Source organism: Oncorhynchus nerka, linkage group LG26 (genome assembly GCF_034236695.1).
Source record: "Oncorhynchus nerka isolate Pitt River linkage group LG26, Oner_Uvic_2.0, whole genome shotgun sequence".
Taxonomy (NCBI): Eukaryota; Metazoa; Chordata; class Actinopteri; order Salmoniformes; family Salmonidae; genus Oncorhynchus; species Oncorhynchus nerka.
In genome coordinates this window covers 16,574,316-16,596,452 of record NC_088421.1, presented here as the reverse complement: position 1 = coordinate 16,596,452, position 22,137 = coordinate 16,574,316, and the positions used below count along the sequence as shown (strand labels likewise).

At 44.6% G+C, this 22,137-nt stretch overlaps 1 protein-coding gene across 1 annotated transcript in view; it reads left to right on the top strand.

Moving 5' to 3' along the window:
• Nucleotides 1-2,019: 2,019 nt before the first annotated feature.
• Nucleotides 2,020-22,137, top strand: part of LOC115110406 (protein shisa-8-like) — an 81,303-nt gene continuing 61,185 nt past the window's right edge. The window contains exon 1 of the mRNA XM_029636030.2: nt 2,020-4,794. Coding sequence (XP_029491890.1) covers nt 4,253-4,794 — 542 coding nt within the window. The 5' untranslated portion in view covers nt 2,020-4,252. The remainder of the gene's footprint in view (nt 4,795-22,137) is intronic.

Genomic DNA, 22,137 nt, shown 5'->3' with positions numbered 1-22,137 from the left:
CAGGCCCGGTGAATGGAAATAATAAAATGATTAAAGACAGAACTCTCATCTAGCCTGTACCCTCCCTGCCCTCTACCCCCCGAGACATTTCCCATCATCCCCTCTTTCTGCCGCTCCATCCATCTCATCTTTCTTTCCCTCTCCACTCCTCCCTCACTCCTTCTCCCCCCTCCATCTCAATAGATAATTGTAGGCAGCAGTATACCCGAGTGCAATATTTCACAGAACAGCAACATTGCCTGACATCTTTATCAACAGTATACTTTCTTACTGCAGGCGGTTTCATACTAGACCTGAAGTTAGGGAGGAAGTCAGAGAAGAAAACAAATATTGGTGAGAGGGGGATGAGATGGAGGAGATGTGAGACTTGGAGAAAGACGGTTTATGACTGCATGTTGTGTGTGTGTGTGTGTGTGTGTGTGTGTGTGTGTGTGTGTGTGTGTGTGTGTGTGTGTGTGTGTGTGTGTGTGTGTGTGTGTGTGTGTGTGTGTGTGTGTGTGTGTGTGTGTGTGTGTGTGTGTGTGTGTGTGTGTGTGTGTGTGTGTGTGTGTGTGTGTGTGTGTGTGTGTGTGTGTGTGTGTGTGTGTGTGTGCCAGAGTGCCTTAGTGTGTGTATGTCTGTATGCGCTCTGCCAAAATTCCTAAGTGAATTTGGGAAAGAGGGTTGGTAAGGGTTAGACAGAAGGAGATGCTGTGCAGGGAATAGTGATGGGTAGGCGAAACAACAGTGGCTCAAAAGAGAGAAAGAAATAGATGGAGAGATGCAGCTATACAGAGAGAGAGAGAAGAAGACTAGGGCAGTGAAATTAAACAAAATAAGAGAAAAAAAATGAAAATATGAATATTCAAAAGGAGTATAATGTCAACAGCTTTGAAATATAATAAAATATTTAGCAGCATCCCTTCGCTATTTTGCTATGTATTCTGATGAGGATGCATATTCGCCTAGAACGCACAAAGAAGGCCCAACGGCACTTTTTCTACCAAATCTAGTTCATGTACAACATTAAATCAGGGATTATTCCAAATTCATACAATTTTGCATCTCTCTCTCTTTTCTCTTTGTCACTCTCTTTTCATCCTAATCGCTCAGGCCTTGCTCTCTGCCTTTCCTGCAGAATATCCTTTTCCTAGCCTTCAATTATCTCCCTCTCTCTCATCCCCCACGCCACCTTGTCTCTCACTCTTTCGCCTGTTATCTATCTTCCCCTTCCTCTACTACCTGGCTTGCTCCCTCTCACTCTCCATCTATTCCTACTCCTTTCCATCCCTCCTAATTCCCTTCCCTCTCCTTCCCTTTCAAAGCCGCCCGCCCCTCTCCCCCCTGCTCTTCAGTCCCTGTTACGTTATGTCCTCTCTCTCTCTCTCTCTCTCTCTCTCTCTCTCTCTTCTCCATTGCTCACTCCCCTCCCTCTCCTCTCTCACTGCCTCAGTAAATCAAATCCTGCAGCACATGTTAGAGACATGCTCACACAAAGACCGGTAGGGTACATAGGCATTAGCACAAGCATGCTCACACAAAGACCAGGAGGGTACATAGGCATTAGCACAAGCATGCTCACACAAAGACCAGGAGGGTACATAGGCATTAGCACAAGCATGCTCACACATGGACACATGCAGTCAGCACCACTGCACTCATCTGTTGAACCGAGGGGGGTTTAAAAAGAGAGAGGGGGAAAGGATAGGGATAGAGGATGGAGGCAAGATAAACAGAAAAGGTTAGACAGGGGGTAAAAATAAATGAGGGGATAAAAAAAGAAAAGAGAGCAGAACGAGAGAAAGGAAGAGAGACGGGAAAAGATTTAAAGAGAGAGATTTGGAAGGAGAGAGTACAAAAAACATGGGACACAGCCTAGGGAGGAGGGTGTCAGTGACAGAGAGAGGGGGGGGGTCACCAAGAGAGGTGCGCTCATTCGCTCACGAGAGCGAGTGAGAGATAGCGAGAGAGAGAGAGCGAGGGAGAGAGCGTGTGAGCATTTAGTCCTGCCAGAGCACAGTAGTGCAACATCAACGGAGACGGGATAAAGAAGCTCTGAGCGAGAGACAAGAGAAACAGAGGAATACACTTCTGAAGAAAAACAAAGAGGGGATGGAATGAAAAAAAGCATCCTACTGCTGTTGGTTATCCTGTTTCATCCAATTTCTGTTGGAGAATTCCATAAGCAAAGAAACAGAGAAAACACATACATGTGATATATATCTAAAATTCCTATACATATATATCAAATTATGCCTGTTTTCACAGAAGCTGCTTTGGGGGAAGGACTGTGTTGAGGTCCCTTGCATAACAATTGGAAGACTGCTTTAATGTGCAGCATTTGGTAAAACTGTTGCATATTAATGCTTTTTGCAAATGAGCGTGATAAAAGAACACAAACAACACAAACAGCTTTGCTGCAGTCCCATTTTTGAAGGCTTCTTGAAAACAGGATTTTGCATTGCCTTTTGTTGTCGCCTCTCCAGTTATCCTGCCCTTGGAACAGGCTGGGGAGTTGAGGCTTGGGTGTGTTGAATGCATGGACCGCATTCCACAGGCTCAGTAATACCCTCCTGTATTCACAGCAGTAACACGGCAGAAAGCCTGCTCTTTAGTTGTGTCTGAAAGAGGGAGAGGTAAGTGAGGATGAAAGAAGAAAGCAGAGAGCAAGAAACAACAAAAAGCAGCAGAGAGGGATTATGGAGTCGTGGTAAATAAACGAAGACAAGGAAAACAAGGAAGGGACCAAAACAAATAAAGCAACTAACGACCGACTACAGTAAAGAAGTGGGACACTACGCAGAAATGTAATTACACCGCATGTTCGCTCAAAAGTGAGCTTCTCATAAATTTAGACTAGGGAGGACTGGACTAGACTCCACAGGCTGGGGGGGATTGTTCAGCACGCTGCCCTTGTCATTCCCCTATCTCCTGCTTGGTAGCACTTGTGGGGTTGTAGTTGTCTGGCAGCAGAGCTGTATTGGTGACCCCATCCTTTTAGAATCCCTCTCAGGTGTGGTGTGGAGCCGATCCGACTGCACCAAGAGAAACCCACAACAACAGAGAGTGACTGGACCCCCATCCCTCTAAACCCATTAAGCCAAACTGACACTGACGGAGCGCTGTCGCCTATGGATTTGAATGTGTGTGTGTGTGTCTGTGAGAGAGTGTGTGTGTGCATGCGTGAGTGTGTGTGTGTGAGAAAGGCTGCCTGCCTCAAGTTCTGAGGACCTCTTTTAAATCTGGACTAAATCATCATTTCTGATCTCATAGGACTATATTGAAGAACTGCAGGCTGTGCTTTCGCTAGAGGGAGTGGAAACAAAAACCAATATACCTTTTTTTCTGGCATAATATAATATTGAATACCAATTGTAGAATAACATCTAACTGGAATTGCACATCTGGAAAGGAAAGGAATGAGAGCATCATGTTTCACTTAGCAAAGGGATTAAAAATGGCTGCAAGAAAAATAACAAAGAATCAAATGAACATTCAGTTGGAGACCAGGCACTTGCTCGAGGCAAGATAATCTGAGAAGGGAATATCAACAACTCCCATATTTATAGATTATGACAAGTGGATTATCTAGAAGTTCCAGTGCTTTTCCATTTCCCCCACTTCAGCATTGATTAATGCTTGGCAGGGCAATTATCAAAATCTGTGTGTCCCTCTCCTAAATGAAGACGTTTACAGAAAGGAGCTTGGAGCCTTGAGGAATCTGCTTTCCCGCTGGCGCTGTTGGGATTCCAATCTCTCTGATTTACGGATAACACTTTCTTTATTGGGGGGAGATTTTTTTTAAATGCCACGGGCCAGTTCATTTCTGGGTGACACCTCCTAAACTGGAGGTGCTCCAGATTTCAGATCACATCTGCTATTGACATTTGGCAGAAAAGGACGGTATTTTTGCAACGCTGCCAGAACTGTGTGTCTGAGTCTGGGACTGAATCACTGGGGACTCATTTTTGAGGAGCAGGTTGAGATTTGGGGTTAGTTTGTTTCACTTACTTGCTCATCCCCCTTCTTGATGGCAATTTATTACTTCACACTGAGCCTCCTGTAACCGAGTGCCGTAATAACTCTCAGCAAAGTAATTGAAAGCTCAACTCCTTTTCAAGTCTCTAGTGTGTGAAATACCTAAAAGGCTATTTTCATGTCATTTTTGGGGGCCAGTGAGAAGCCTACATTTCTGAAGTTGGTGTTTATTTGCCTGCACCAGCTTTGAGACACTTCAGCAACTGAACAGAAGCAGCATCCACAGGTATCAAACATGGCTGCCAATTCTGTGCTCATCTGCCTCGCCTTCAGCTTTCTGCTGGGCTTCACTTCACTGGGTCAGAACTCTAGAGAGGCTGGGGCAGATGCCCAGGCCACCAACCAGACGGCAGCCACCTCTAATTCTCCGGAGGCTACGCTGGCCACTCCGGTGGCGGAGGACCAGACCATCCCAATGATAGGCAGCCGCTGCCGGGGCTACTATGATGTCATGGGCCAATGGGACCCACCGTTCAACTGCAATGCTGGCGTCTACCTGTTCTGCTGCGGCTCCTGCTTTTACCGCTTCTGCTGCCAGTTCAAGGTGCACAGCCTGGAGCAGGAGTCCTGCTCCAACTACGACACGCCCGTCTGGGCCAACACCGGCAAGCCGGCAGCCCCCGTCACTGAGGTGCAGGAGGAGCCCGACCGAGACCGCACCCACATGATCGTCTACATCATCTGTGGCGTGGTGGCCATTATGGTGCTGGTGGGCATCTTCACCAAGTTGGGCCTGGAGAAGAGCAGAGGTGGCCAGACAGACATGACCAACTCTAGGTAAGAGAGTAGCAGGGGTCATGGGCCAGTGGGACAGGGTGGCTGGGGGGCAGGGTGGATGTGGTTGTGCTCTCACAAGCGATAATAGGCGTGACCATGGAGTGTTTGCGTAAAGCTATTTGTGGAGAGCCCAGACTATGGCTTCTAGTACACTGTGAGGGAATCGGAGCTGAGGTTTTTGGTGGACTATTGACATGCGCTGGCTGGCGCAGTGCCAAGGGCTAATTCTAGTTCAGTGAAAGTGAAGGGAGGGCTGGGTGTGACTGGCCGTACTATTGGTTGTTAAGAATGAGACCACAGGGATGGCGTTAATACAAGTCATTACCGGATCTCTCAATTTGGGGGAGGGGGACTTCAACCACACCAGTATTATTATTGAGAGAAAAGAGGGTCCAGTCACACCCTCGCAGGTTCTGTTTTCTCAGAGGAGACAAGCAGCAGGGCTGAGAGGGTGAGAGAGAGAGAGACAAGAGCCTCCAATACCCGAGTCATCTGCTGTATTGATGAGCCCAATGACAAAGGCGGGGGGGGGAATGGAAGGGAAATCCATTGGAGCGCGAGGCTGGGCAGCCATAATTTCCCCTGATTTACCGTAGTGCGCAGGGTTTTTACGAGCCTCGATGAAGGCGTCCTGCCATCCTACAACGGGTGGGGAGTGGGGGGAGAGGGACAGAGAGAGGGGCAGAGGGTGGTATCTTATTGATCAGCATGGAGAAACCCAATCAGGTCAGTCAGCCAGTTGTCCCAGTCACTGGGCCCATTGATTCATCGAGACCCCAATTTCAAGGTTGTGGGCGGCTAAAACACGCACACAAACATTGGAGATGCCTGGGGATAGTTTTAATTACGTTACTTGAACAATAACATACTTTAATAAACTATGACTTTCCAAAGTGTTTTAGCTTTTCCTGAATGTATCTCTTTAGCCTAAGCTGAAGAGAATAGATTGATATGATTTGATATCAGAAAGGGTATGATCACTTGTATGAGAAAAGTAATCAAATGTCTTCATGAACATGAAACAGGGCCTTTAGATCTGTGATATATTAGAGGGAAGGAGACAGTTGTCTGTGGGAAAATGACATTCAAGACCATTCTCTTTAGTTGTGCTGTGTGGCTCATCACAGGGGTACTGTATCTGTAATTTGCTTATCACTGTGTGTGTGTGTGTGTGTGTGTGTGTGTGTGTGCATCCTGCGGTAAAGCTTTCTTACAGTGTAACAGAATATGTCTGGTGTTTTTTTGTGCATTCAAGGAGTAATTGATTTTAATCATTCAAAATGCCTTTCAACAGCTGAATGTTATTGAATTCAACCTTTCTAAATTTGACATGTTCCTAAGATTAAAAATGTAAGTGTGATGTATACAGTATGTACAGTTCCAGTCAGAAGTTTGGACACACTTTATTTTAATTATTTTCTAAATTGTAGAATAATAGTGAAGACATCACAACTGTGAAATAACACATGGAATCATGTAGTAACAAAAAAAGTGTTAAACAAATCAAAATATATTTTATATTTGAGATTCTTCAAAGTAGCCACCCTTTGCCTCGATGACACTCATGGCATTTTCTCAACCAGCTTCACCTGGAATGCTTTTCCAACAGTCTTTAAGGAGTTCCACATATGTTGAGCACTTGTTGGCTGCTTTTCCTCCACTCTGTGGTTCAACTCATCCCAAACCATCTCAATTGGGTTGAGGTCAGGTGATTGTGGAGGCCAGGTCATCTGATGCAGCACTCCATCACTCTCCTTCTTGGTTAAATAGCCCTTACACAGCCTGGAGGTGTGTTGGATCATTGTCCTGTTGAAAAACAAAATGATAGTCCCACTAAGCACAAACCAGATGGGTTGCCGTATCGCTGCAGAATGCTGTGGTAGCCATGCTAGTCAAATGTGCCTTGAATTCTAAATAAATCACTGACAGTGTCACCAGCAAAGAACCATCACACCACCTCCTCCATGCTTCACGGCGGGAACCACAAATGCGGAGATCATCCATTCACCTACTCTGCGTCTCACAAAGACACGGAGGTTGGAACCAAAAATCTCCAATTTGGACCCATTTCCACCAGTCTAATGTCCATTGCTCGTGTTTCTTGGCCCAAGCAAGTCTCTTATTATTATTGGTGTCCTTCAGTAGTGGTTTCTTTGCAGCAATTCAACCATGAAACCTGATTCAAGCAGTCTCCTTTGAACAGTTGATGTTGAGATGTGTCTGTTACTTGAACTCTGTAACTCTAATGAACTTATTCTTGTTATGCAGATGAAGCAGGAAAACATAAATCTCTATCTTTGCAGGAGAGTCCTCCTTCTAGTTATTTGGGTAGGCGCGGGCCGTAGAGGACAGAGACACTTCTGATGAAGAGGCAATTTCTGAGGCTAGTAACTCTAATGAACTTATTCTCTGCAGCAGAGGTAACTGTGGGTCTTCCATTCCTGTGGTGGTTCTGTCACGTTCGTTGTATGGAGGAGTCCAAGGCGCAGCGTGATAAGAATACCCTCTTCTTTTAATTAAACAAAGAACACATAACAAATGAACAAAACACTACAATAACAAGTGCTGACATGCAACTACACATAGACAATAACCCACCAAATACCCAAGGAATATGGCTACCTAAATATGGTCCCCAATCAGAGACAACGATAAACAACTGCCTCTGATTGGGAACCAATCTAGGCAACCATAGACATATAAACACCTAGATATACAACAACCCCTAGACATACAAAACCCCTAGACAATACAAAAACTACACAAACCACCCTCGTCACACCCTGACCTAACCAAAATAATAAAGAAAACTAAGATAACTAAGGTCAGGGCGTGACAGGTTCTCATGAGAGCCAGTTTCATCATAGCGCTTGATGGTTTTTGCAACTGCACATGAAGAAACTTATCAAACTTCTCGACATTTTCCACATTGACTGACCTTCATGTCTTAAAGTAATGATGGACTGTCATTTCTCTTTGCTTTTTTGAGCAGTTCTTGTCATATTATGGACTTGGTCTTTTAGCAAATAGGGTCTATATTCTGTATACCAACCCTAACTTGTCACAACACAACTGATTGGCTCAATCTCATTACGAAGGAAATAAATTCCATAAATGAACTCACCTGTTAATTTAAATACATTCCAGGTGACAACACAGAGTGGAGGAAAAGCAGCCAACAAGTGCTCAACATATGTGGGAACTCCTTCAAGACTGTTGGAAAAGCATTCCAGGTGAAGCTGGTTGAGAGAATGCCAAGAGTGTAAAAAGCTGTCATCAAGGCAAAGGGTGGTTACTTTGAAGAATCTCAAATATGAAATATATTTTGATTTGTTTAACACTTTTTTGGTTACTATATGATGTCCTTTAATGCGCTGATTCCTGCTCGGGTAGAGAATTATTAATGTGCCAAGCCAACTTCAACTCAGCTAATCTCGTGCATGGCTTAGTCTGATGTGGATGAGTTGGGAGAGAGTGCTTTGCGTTTCCCTCCAGATTTAGATATCGAACTGGAGGGGATTTATGGCCCACGCCATTAGCTCCTGACGTTTCTAACAGGTTGCTCATGTTTGTGCAGCACAGCAGGCTTAGTCCCTCACCGAGGACAGAACATTTCATAGTTTGAAGGGTGAGATATTTCAGCTCTGTCTCAAGCTTTAAAAAATGTAATTTCATGTTCTGTGTGTTTACAAGATGCTTTTACTTATCAGTGAGTGGCTCACCTGTTTAAATCCACTATTCCATTAATGCGGCTGGATGCTCATTTTGAGCAATTGAGCTTGAGTGTTATCCTCAAGGGCACGGCAGCAGCCTGACCCACCAGGAATCTAAACAGCCAATACTTAGAATACTATTCTAACAATTCCCACCACTGCTCTTGATCATTCATAGCCAATGGTTGCCTGGCCACCCATTCACATCGCTCCGCCCAACGGATGTTTCTTCTCCACGATGAGTCTGGATTTCCCTCCCTCCCCGCCGATTTCTAGAATGCCCAAAAAATCTGACCATTTCATTGGTCCCAGACAACGATTGGTTGGGCCAGAGCCGGCCTACATGATGGCATTATCAAATTTGATACTCTGATTGGTTAGACCCGTTAGAGACGATCCAATCACTGATGAATTTGTTTTGTACAAGGCCCCTCATTTTGAAGTCACACAAATGACTTTAGGATGGAGGTTTTAAACTGAATGTATGTAGTGATCGATAGAGCAGTGCAATTAAATTCATGGTGAGTCATCAGGCAAAACCAATGCCAGCTTTGAAGGACAGAATAAAATATGCAAATATTTGAAAACAGATTTTTTTTTTATGTGTGGTTGCCTTCACAAATTAGAAGGACAACAATTGATGTGAAGTATATTCCTCCAGTATAGTCTTTAACAGGGGATTTAACATTATGAATATCGTCACCTCTTTCTCCACAGACGTCCCTGATGCATATGTAAAACGACATTCTCTGCCCTATTATTTTCCATTACGCACTTAACACAAAAACCAAAATAAACACTTTGATGCTTTCTTGAACAACAAAATAACCTCCCCCCCCCGCAGTGCAGAGTGAAATCAAATGATGTATCTTATGAGCCCCCACATTCAGTGTAGCTGAGCAAAGAAAGAATAAAACTTTATCCAATTAATAATGCATGGGGGCTTGAATGGAGCCATGCGTCGTCTGAGGCTGGCCTTGTAGGACCGAAGCCAATGTCCGTCACTTCATGTCAGTCATAGTGGACTGAGTGTACTTTGGTGTTTGATAACGCTCTATTGGAAAATATGAGACCTTAGACAGTGTTTCACTGACAGCCAGGAGCTCGTCTGATTTGTGGATCTACTCAGTGAGCAACAGCAAACCAACAGAGACAGTGAGGGGTTGAAATATTGTTGCCTGGGGACAAGCACTGCCATCCATCTTTTGAGGCTTGAACACAGAAACTCTACAGAGGAATACATACGAGGGCACAGCCATTATGGCTCTGATGTGGACACTGTACTCAGAGATGCCAACAGGTAACCGACTTAAGGCTTGAGGGAAAAAACTGGTTCCCGTGAGGAGCAGTCATGCACAGCCTTCTATTTACCTTCTGTGGACACCCACCTGCTCACACATGCACACATGCACACACAAACACACGTGTTCATAATAAGTGATTCTGTGTGCACTTCACACAAACATTGGCAATGCACCACTTACATAAATACACCAGCCGGAGACCTATGAAGAAAGACATGGTTGCTAACATGTATCAGGGCTCAACACTTGTCCTATACAAAACGTTAAGAACGCCGTCCTAATACTGCGTTGCACCCCACCCCCTTTTGCCCTCAGAGCAGACTCAATTCGTCAGGGCATGGACTCTACAAGGTGTCAAAAGCGTGCCCATATTGACTCCAATGGTTCCCACAGTTGTGTCAAGTTGGCTGGATGTCCTTTGGATGGTGGACCATTCTTGATACACACAGGAAACTGTTGAGTGTGAAAAACACAGCAGGATTGCAGTTCTTGACACAAACCAGTGCGCCTGGCACCTACTACCATACCCTGTTCTAAGGCACTTAAATATTTTATCTTTCCAATTCACCTTCTGAATGTTCAATTGTATTTAACAAGTGACATCAATAAGGGATCATATCTTTCACCTAGATTCACCTGGGCAGTCTATTTCATGGAAAGAGCAGGTATTCTTAATGTTTTGTATACTCAGTGTAGATAAGTTGTCCAAATGGACAAAATCAATGAATTACTCCAATCAGAATTGGATAAGAGGCCAACATTGGAATAATATTCAAATATTTTTTTCATGTTCTAGGGAGTTTTTCTCAAAAACCCAACATTAGCACAACAAGAGGTACAACATTACAAATATTATGTAAGATAAAAAATTAACTTGCTATCTGTAATATCGTATAGCTTTGGAATTGTGAAATTATGTACTTTCGAGGAAAATAGGCACATCGGCATGCACACTGACTTTGAGAAGGGATTGCGTGGCGATTAGCTTAGCAGCATGACAACGTGAATGGGTGGGGCGGGGCACTATACATTGGATTCCTATCTCCTTTCTACGCACCCTAGACTAAAGAGGCAGACAATTAGGATAAATGTGCTAGACCCTAAATTAGAAAGGAATATCGCAAAAATATGTTCAATGGCTTATTGCAGAGAAGGCTTCCTCCCGAGTTCTGATATTGGCCAGCATTGAAATCTGACATGAATGATAGACGTTTTCACCATCTAAAAGTCCTATTCCTATTATCTTCCAGTGTAGTGCGAGTGACTTTATCACAGTGCTATGTCATACCGGATAGATTCCTGCATGCTTGAACGCCAATACACATGAAAACATGAAATGACCCAGGAAATCGATAGAACATCGCTCAGAGACGAACAAAAACAATATCATATCCAAAATGGTTGAACCTTTCCTTTAAGGGGGGCATTTCCCCCCAAGCTACCCTAACCCATGCTAGTTGATGCATCTTTAGAGCTCCCCCCTTTCTTCATTTCTAATGGATATTTTCATCTCTGTCACATGCGCTTTTGAGAACAGTGTTTTCCTGGTTGCATTTTGGAACATTCACACGTAGCCTACAGTCATGTGCTCATTGTTGAGCTAATAAAATGAAGAAATACAATTCTATCAACATTTTAAGCTACACGGTGTGATCTGTTGCATCAGCCTCATTGTTTTTTTCATTTCTTAATGTGCAGTGGTTGTATGAATTTTGGATGTGTCATCCCAAAACTGTCCCAGAGTCTGAACCGTAGACATATTTCTATTGTCCAGGGATGACGGGACGCCCTTCATTTTGAGCCCTGGTTGTAATCGTAATGTTGCAATATTTTATAGGCTTCCAAGTGTGGCCAACCATCCTCCAGGAGAGCCTTATAGGGGCACTGTTGTATTTTGAGACAGGCTTCAATATGCAAAGAAGCCAACAGGCCTACATTTTTGAACAAGTAAAAAATCTGTCCTACTAAAAAATGTAATGTCAAGCCATGATGTATGCACACAAACTCATATGCCTGCACACAGACACACACAGACACAGACACAGACACAGACACAGACACAGACACACACACACACACACACACACACACACACACACACACACACACACACACACACACACACACACACACACACACACACACACACACACACACACGCGCACACACACACACGCGCACACACACACACACACACTGATAAAACACTTTTGACAGCAGGTGGTCCCCAGGCTTTTCCTTTAGCCTTTTCTGGAGTATCACTCCACACTTCAAATGGTCCTGTCCCTTCACTCCCTTCATCCTACTCTCCCACCCCTTTCTGGTGGCCCCCTGTGCTCAGTCTGTCGCTCCAGATCAGGTCGGGGGAGCGGTCCGTAAAGCAGTCAGGAGAGGTGGGAGAGGCTGCTGCTCCTAAGTGGATTTTGCATTAGGTGTGTCCTGGATACGGTGGGACTGGGACCACCTCCAGGGTGTAGGTAATGAGTGCAGGCGGGGACGCTCAGATGTGCTATGTGCACGGCATTAGTTACAGTCTTATCCACACATACACACACACGCGCGCACATGAACATACAATACAAACCAAATGTGTTATATAGTCCAATAAAACTAAACTCAAACTATCTGCTAACACTAATAAGCCCTAGAACACCTAGACACCACAGGAGGCTGGTGGCACCTTAATTGAGGAGAACAGGCTCGTGGTAATGACTGGAATGGAATAGGTGGAATGGTCTGATTCCATTTGCCCCGTTCCGGACCTTTATTATGAGCTGTTCTCCTCTCAGCAGCCTCCACTGCTAGACACTGTTAAATGCTCCCAGTTTTACTACACCGAGATATTATACAGAAACAACCCCAGAACGTTTTATCTTACAACCACACATCCCAGGCTTTGTGGGAGTGACATCACTTAGAAGGCCACACCACACCCCAGTGCAGAGCCTCACAGTGAGAGCTGCAGAATACTGAGGACCACAGCTCAATTGTTGCTGCATTATCCCAAAGCTACCTCTCACACACATTATCCTAAAGACAAATTAACACAGCATAGATATCGGCACAAATAAGACATGACATGTACTAAAACTGTACTACAACGTGGTTTTGACTTGAATTTGAATGTCAGTAGATAACTCTTGATAGTAGGCTTTTTGTTTACGTAACTAGAGACTAACTGCTAAAATACTGTATTTTTCGTTGTGAGACAAGCCGTTTGAGTAGATGGGACATGTGCATAGTAACACATAACAGTACAGTAATAATTCAATGTAGGCTTTGCAAATAGTGAGGATTACAAACTGCTGCTATGTGTGTGTATGTGTATGTGTGTCTCTGTGTGTGTGTAGAGAGTGCATATGATTGTGTATACCGGCGGCTGGGACATGCAGTACAGCCCGGGTCCTGTTTTCACTCGACTGGGCTGGGTAATGGGAAAGACCAGGGAGGATTGACACAGTGCCCAAGCCACAGTGACAGAACATCAACAGCTAACTTGTAGCGATTTGTTGGAGCGGACTCAGTACCAAGCACTATCAGAGCCTTAGTCTTTATCTGACCAGCAAACCACAAACCCATCCGTTTACCCTCCCATCCATCCTCAACCTTCTAACCATCCTCTCAGTAATCACCTAGGCTCTTATCGTTCACACCATCGGCTAAAGCCTAAAAACACAGCAGACACAAGAAAAAACAAGAGAGAGATGAGTATCAGTGAAACTCTGCTCGGGCCTCGAGGGGGAAACGGGCAAAGCAGCGTGCTTCTTTATTTTCCTTTCATCTGTTTCTCCCTCCCTCCCTCCCTCCCTCCCTCCCTTCCCCTCCCTTCCCTCCCTCCCTCCCTCCCTCCCTCCCTCCCTTCCCCTCCCTTCCCCTCCCTCCGCTCCTCCACTGCTCATTCATCCTGAACTCTTCGTGGTGTTAGGGACAACAGTGTGACTGAAGGCCTTTGTGAGACCAAATGCCGTGTAAACGGCCGCAGTGACAGACCCGTTAGGGTTAATTTGCTGTGTAGGGAGACCAGAGACTGACTGACCCCACTGCAGGGAATAACGACCCCGGGGTAGGACCGGCCATGGCTAGATCTGTACACTGGTACTGATTTATCTTTTGCCCACTGTACCGCGTTCTCATTTCAAGCTAAATGTACAGAATGAAAGAAGAGCATGGGCTGTAAAAGCACACATTGAGAAATAGTAGACTTCAATATATAGGCCTCAACAAAATCTCTCTTTCAAGGCCTAAAGCCTCACCTGAATGCGGATGTCCACTCTCAAAAGGCCTTGAAGAGTAATGCCAGTCTGTCTGGTATAATCACCCCGGCAGTTTCTCACTTTTTTGCTGGAAAGCTGCAGTCATTCATCTTGACTGGACTAGATTTCCCTCACGATCTCACTCTGATGTTTGCTGAGGCTTTGGTGCACTGTGATTGATGGCCAGGCAAACCCACGGCTGGTGCAGACAACCCCGGTAATCATAGTCTCTCCAGCCGGTCTGGAGATGCTCCCAGAGACGGCCCCTTGTCACCCAGGGGGCACTTATGTTTGAGGTATCTCTAATATCTCCTATATCAAATGGAGGAGGTCTGGACAATCAAGCGTTAGCATGGGGGATCCAAGTGGTTAAAAATAGCACTCAGTTCCATCCAATGGTGTGTTTTATGAGATCTGAATGGCGGGCGGAGAGCATCTGTTTCTGTGCATTCAGTTTAAAAGGAATTTGATACACTTCTTAGAGCTTCAATGTAGTTAAGGGGTCAAAACACTATCTCTCTGATCTTAATCACTCCTTTCATCTGTTTCAGGGCTCTTAATGACGATTAAGACTTCCTTAGTGTGATAATGATTAAATACACTGTGCATTTAACTGCACCTAAATCCTTTAGCACCTCCTCAATAGTGATGCACGGGTCAACTCAAAACCACAGGGCCCACGGGTTTCAGCAGTGTTCAGGAATGTATTTTTAATCAAGTTTTATATTCTAATACACCTGCAAGAAATTTACTAGAAGTACAACCATTTTCACTTTAATGATTTGTCATTATGATACTAACTCTACTACCTCGACTCTTTTAATTCAAAATACTATGTAAACACTACCCTTCACACGCCACAAACAATACTGCTTTCTAACTCCGGAAGTGCATTGTACATTGTACACACAGTGACGTTCAGCAAAAGTGGTACTGTCAATAGTGTTATGCATACTAATTACTCTGCGGCCATATCAATGTAGCCAATGACACAGTGTCACAATGACGCAACAGTCAGATCAGTGACAGAGGGTTCCCACACTGATAGCTACTGTATGTGTATGAGTGTGTTTGAGAGAGAGAAAAAGAGAAGGAGAGAGAGAAAGAGAGAGAGAGACAATGTGCCCTTGAGCTAGACACAGGACACAATACAATACTCCCATTGGCCCAATGAAAAATAAGAAGTCAATGAGAAGTGACATGAAAACTGAGATTCTGCATGTGGAGTAGATGACCAAGTACAACTACACCAATGACCCCCCCCCCCCACCCCCCACCCCAACAGCACCATGGCCAACCCAATTGTGCATATGCTGCTGTTTGATCCTTAAATGGAAGAGCACATAGAGATACTGTGTTACATAACATGGGACTTGGCTTCAGTGAGAAGAAGAGAGAGGACTAGATACAGAGAGAATGGAATAGAACGAGAGAGAGGGAGAGCACCATCGGAGAGATGACAGGACTTTTAATTTGATCACTCTGTTCCAGGAGAACATGTCAAACTTGTAGTGTATTTGAGGTTTAAAAAGGCTTCTGAAGTTTGTAATTTCCACAAAATTCCACAAATTTCAGACTTGATTCTCCCCTTACGAAAAGTGTATTAACCTCTACAAAAATGTCCATTCATTATAATCCACATAATAATTCACATTTCCTGTTAGTGCAGGATTGTTTTCCTGCTGTAGCAAACTGGCTCAAATTAAGATCCTACATCTGTATGAGAGATCAAGCCCAGAGGATGCCTCCTCCCTCTCCTCCTCCTCTTCCTCCTCCTCTTCCTCCCTCTCTTTGGCAGAGCTAAAGCACATGCTTTTTGATGACCAAAGAGGAGTTGTGCGTCTTGTGTCCTTTGCTGCCGGCTCTCAATGTGACTAACCCCCTCCTCTCCTCCACCGACCTCACCCCCTCCTTCCCTCACCCCCTTTCTACCCAGATCCCCCTTACGTTCACAAAGCATAAAAAAGAATGTGAGTCACCCTGACATGTGTTGCGGGGCATTCGCATTCGGAGCACATAGATCTGCCCTCCGCAGAAAATATAATGATAAACCATGAGAAGGACTGCTCTGTCTCTTTCTCTGGCATTGGGAGACTTTTCAAAAAAGCCCTCTGTCTTCCACACCACCCTGTTCACACACTTCTGAGAGCCGTCCTCCTCTAGATGCCGCAGCCTTCAATTCAAAACCAATCCTCGGTTTCTGGCAGGTGCAAAGACTGTACAAGTCTGTACGAAAACAGGAAGTGTCTGTTGTGTGGCTCGACAGACATGATCGTTTTCTACTCTCATCCCAGTGCATTCCATCTGCTCCAAATACCCTCGCCACCACAAACATGAGCAGACAATACTGTGGCACGTGTAAAAACAACAAGTCCCTCCTTCCCCTCCCATTTTGAGTGGTTCTTTTTCCCCTCTCTTGTCTGATGTAGCTTTGCTTTCTCCCAAAACTCTTTCTGACGTCTGCAGCCCTGAAGAGCGATGAGTGTATGATGTGCTCACTTAACACAAAAACACGCAGGAAGAAAAACACACTTAACACTAAATCACTGGACAAATACAGCACCTTCATGCAAATTAACATGCACACAACTTACGTACACAGTCGTCACGCGCACATGATTAAAGCGCACGCACGCTCGCACACACAGACACACACACACACACACACCAAAAATAAAAATACACCAGGTCTCCTCAGCAAACAGATGGATGCTCTGCATTACAGCAGGTCACTAGACCAAGCATATGAACTACTCCTCTGCCAGCGGTGCGGTTTTATTTAACCACTGCTCTAACCGTGATCCCTCGCTCCGTGTGACGCAGAGCACTTGACAATTGTGTATGTGCTGTCTGTGCCGCCATGACATGCTGGGCTGGCCACCTCTTTATGAGCTTGGGGACCGTTGGCCCAAATGACTCTGTCTGGCTTGGCTGGACTGGCCTCGGCCCAGTTTGGTTTAGCCGTCGGTAAGTGTGTTTCTGTGCGTTTGGTTGAATATTTGGGTGTGGGTGAGAGGGTGTGTGAGCTGACCCTGGCTACGAAGAGTTGTGTTTGGGTAAACAGCAGGACAGCCCTGCGAGAAGACTGCATAAAGGAGTATTGATTGTGAGTGGGAGATGTCAGCATGCTGCGGGAGGGACTAGCCATAAATCCCCTTAATGACGGGATACATTATCAACGGCTTAGCAGGTGGGACAGTCATCACTTAGAGGAAGAGAGGCAGAGAGAAAGGAAGGAGAGAGAAAGATAAGAAATGAAAGAACGAGGGATAATATGAAAGAGATGGAGTGAGGGACAAGGAGATGAAAAGGGAATGGCAGAGAGAGAGAGAGAGAGAGAGAGAGAGAGAGAGAGAGAGAGCGAGAGAGAGAGAGAGATAGATATAGAGGAGGGGGTGTGCTCTGGGATATTTGACACAAACATACAGAGTGAGTGGGGGAGTACGGTAAAGCTGGTTCAGCCCCTTTAGCAGGATATTGCATATATTAGCATTTTAAAGCACTAAAGTGATTGCTTTATGATCTCCTGGCTGTGAGTGGCCATGCCTGCCATAGAACAAAATGTACCGGCTGCCTTCACACATCTTGACTTTAAGCGTTGCTTGTTAAATGTATGTTTTACAGTATACAGTAGATGCCAGTACACAAAATATGTGTGCAAAATGTAGGAATGTAGGTATGCGTATGTCTAACTCTTTAATGATCCTACAGTTTGCCGCCACATCTGTCTAAAACTATGTCTTTGTGTGCCTCTGTAGAAATGGACAACTTTTTAAGCCAATGTTTGGCCAATGTTTCTGTGTGTAAAAGGCCAAATCTGTGAGTGTGTGTTTGTCTGTGAGTGAGGTTTGCCCAATAATGTCCTCTGTGTGTGTGTGTGTGTGTGTGTGTGTGTGTGTGTGTGTGTGTGTGTGTGTGTGTGTGTGTGTGTGTGTGTGTGTGTGTGTGTGTGTGTGTGTGTGTGTGTGTGTGTGTGTGTGTGTGTGTGTGTGTGTGTGTGTGTGTGTGTGTGTGTGTGTGTGTGTGTGTGTGTGTGTGAATCAGAGGCCAGTTTGTCATGTTGCTGCTCCAGAGAGCCCTGATCCAAGCTGACAGGTGAAGCTGAGCGCAGCTAAACAGCACACGTAACAGGGAAGGAGGGAGAGAGAGAGCATGAGAAAGGGAGAGAGAGGGAGGGTCTGTGGGAACGTGGAGATTAACTATAGAAGGAGATAGAGGTTAATTGGCATGTTATCAGAGGTTATCTGGTGGATGTTCATTTTTCATGGCTACATTTTCTCTCCCGTGGCGTTCTGTTATTGTCTCTTTAAACTCATTTGTCAAGGCATGAATATTATTGTCATGCCAATCAGTCACTATGAGGGGAATGAAGTCACACAGAGGACGGATACTCAATTTAATTGCTGAATGACTGTAGCATACCGATACAGTCAGTGGACATAGCTCAAGGACTGCATGGAAGACCTGAGAGTGGGGAAGGGAGAGCGAGAGAGAGAGAGAGAGAGAGAGAGAGAGAAGGTTGGACAGGTTGATAAATTACAGTCATTGATGTGACCCACCCAGTAGATACACATTCACTCATGTAGAAAGAGTAGTACAGATAAGGCATGTTTTTGCTATTAGGAAAAATGAGAAGCAACAATTTGATGTGAGTGTAATACGCAATAGGATATTGTCCTGCATTGTCAGAGTATGCTTACACTACTTCTCCCCCTCATATTGGTATATGGGTGGGTGTATTTGAATAAAAATCATGACATTCTGTATTCTGAGAGTATCCTCACTCTGTACATGCATGGAAATACTTTTATCTTATGTATTGTGAGACCGTGTGTGTGTGTGTGTGTGTGTGTGTGTGTGTGTGTGTGTGTGTGTGTGTGTGTGTGTGTGTGTGTGTGTGTGTGTGTGTGTGTGTGTGTGTGTGTGTGTGTGTGTGTGTGTGTGTGTGTGTGTGTGTGTGTGTACGCATTAGCAACCATGACTTCATAGGTCTCCGGCTGGTGTATTTATGTGTAAGTGGTGCATTGCCAATTTTGTGTGAAGTGCACACAGAATCAATTATTATGAACACGTGTGTTTGTGTGTGCATGTGTGCATGTGTGAGCAGGTGGGTGTCCACAGAAGGTAAATAGAAGATTGTGCATGACTGCTCCACACTGGAACCATTATGGATTTGCACCTGCGTCCATGCTTAAACCCAGTTTCTGCATTGAGGCCTTAAAAGTCATTCATCTGTTGGCATCTCTGAGTACAGTGTCCACATCAGAGCCATAATGGCTGTGCCCTCGTATGTATTCCTCTGTAGAGTTTCTGTGTTCAAGCCTCAAAAGATGGATGGCAGTGCTTGTCCCCAGGAAACAATATTTCAACCCCTCACTGTCTCTGTTGGTTTGCTGTTGCTCACTGAGTAGATCCACAAATCAGACGAGCTCCTGGCTGTCAATGAACCACTGTCTAAGGTCTCATATTTTCCAATAGAGCGTTATCGAACACCAAAGTACACTCAATGCCCAGTGACTGACATGAAGTGACGGACATTGGCTTCGGTCTCACAAGGCCAGCCTCAGACGACGCATGGCTCCATTCAAGCCCCCATGCATTAATAATGGCGGAAAGTTGGAGTCATCCTTTGCTCAGCTAGGCTGAATGTGGGGGCTCATAAGATGCATCAATTGATTTCACTCTGCACTGCGGGAGGGAAGTTATTTTATTGTTCGTGAAAAGCATTGAAGTGTTTATTTTGGCTTTTGGGTAAAGTGCTTAGAGGAACGTGTACTCATATGGGTGGGTGTATTTGAATAAACATTGTGACATTCTGTATTCTGAGAGTATCCTAACTATGTACATGCATGGAAATACTCTGATCTTATGTATTGTAAGAGGTATACCCATCTGTGTGTGTGTGTGTGTGTGTGCAAGCTATGAGCTTATGTAGTGACCTGTGTGTGTGTGTGTGTGTGTGTGTGTGTGTGTGTGTGTGTGTGTGTGTACATGTTTTCCTACATTATTCGGACTACAATGTCCTGACAAGTCACCAGAATGTCCTGGCAAGGTAGGAAAACAATAAAATTTTTCCATGGCCTGAATTCTTTCATATGCTGTTGTAAGCTTAAGGGTTAGGTTTAGGGTTGGGGTTAAAGTTAGGCTTAGGGTTAACGATAGGGTTAACGTTAGGGTTAGGTTACGGGGTTATGGACAATAGGATTTTGAATGTGTCTGTGTGTTGATGGCAGGAGGGTCGGGACAGAGGTATGACTAATTAGATACGTGAGATTCCCCTGTGGGAGGCGTAATAAATCACCACAGAGCATTTAGGAACACCGCTATTTGCTCTCCCAACATTCATTATGATACGCGGCGTGACAAAACATCCCCCTGATCCCATGCAGGAGACTGATAACAATCATCTTTAAATGGGCTTTACGAAATGGGGATGGACCAAGCGGGCCGGACACAGGGAACGGGGAACAGTCACAGCACTCAGCAGAGCACATGGCCACTACGCCATGTGTCCCTGCAGTCAAAAACAGGTTCGTTAGCCAGGCTATTACAGGGCCATTACATTGACATGGCGAATGGAACGATGCTATTGTTAAGTCATCAAAACCCTGAGCCCCGTGGCAGGTCGGTAATATACAATGACATCTTAGGCATGACACGGCCAGTATGGGACTGGAACAGTTCCATAGGAAAATGTCAGGGGCGACATTGATCGCTTGTCCATACAGTGGAGTTGGATGTGTGTGATAGAGCTGATGATGGGTCAGGAAGCGATAAGGCTATGTGCTGGGGCAGGTTGTCATGGGGATGATGGTCAGACGACGGCCAGTCTGTGGCGTCACTTAGATAGGGCCATGTGGACCTTAGTGTGTCCTCCTGGGATGACTGTATCCCTGGGAGAGGGTCTGTGTGTCCTAAAGACCCAACTTTCATTTGAGTAGGAGTCAGTGGTTGAAATGAATTATCTCCCATTTGGGTTGAATGGCAGGAACCCGGGTACCACGATTTACTGCCCAAAACCACTCCCCTTTCCTGGGATAAATAACTGTGAGAAACAGGTAAATTATAATAAATGATTTCTATGAAAAGCATGTGTGAAATGGAACATGAATGATATGTGAAGTCTAAATCTGTCTTCTCTACGGCCTCTACATGATGAATCATCAACGCTCAGGGTGGGGACAGCATTGAGAGCAGTTCATAATGCATGTAGACCTCTCATCTCACCACGGTCACTTTTTTTCTAGTGACAGGTAGGCCTTCATTTGCTGCAGCATCTAATTTACCCATCTCCAGCTGGCTTTCGGGGTCACCTTGTTTTTTTTACTGTAAAGCCTTCTGCATTTAATTCTAATCCCATATTATTCAAGCATGCCATTAGAATGATGACGATAAGGACAACAAAACATATTCCATTTAACTGTTGAAAGCGATGAAGGAATGATGTAACAATAGAGAGAGAAAGAGGAAGTAGGCTAATAACATTAGGGGAAATATTATGAATTATACAAATAGTCCCTGTTAAATTTAGACATTTAAATCATTTTCACTGGCCTATAATTGTAACTTTGTAGGCCAGATGTGCTGCACCAGAATTGCATGTTCTCTCCCTGCTTTATCATGGTTTGAACGAGGTGTGTAATTCCAGTCCATATAATACAGTATAATAAAATACAGTACAGTAATACAGTTCACACTCAAACAGATTAGCCTACTGGAGCTAGTTGCATGTATTTACCCAAGAGAGCATACAGCTATCTATGGGCTTTTATGTTTTTTTTGTCGTACATAATGAGCAGTAGTCTATTTCATATAGGCCTATGTATTGGTTAATGGCACAATCACTTGTGATTTTTATTATTTTGGGCTCATTAAATTTTGTTAATGTAGCGCTCATAAAATGTATTTCATGTCTGGCTCATCAGGCTCAGGTAGCATCAGGCATGTCTGGCTCATCAGACTCAGGTAGCATCAGGCTTGAATTTTCGATCAAACTATTTATATGCTTTATAATGCTTTTGAATTACACTTTCGGTTTTGGCGGAAAATATCGGGTTTCCCGGGAGAAATGTG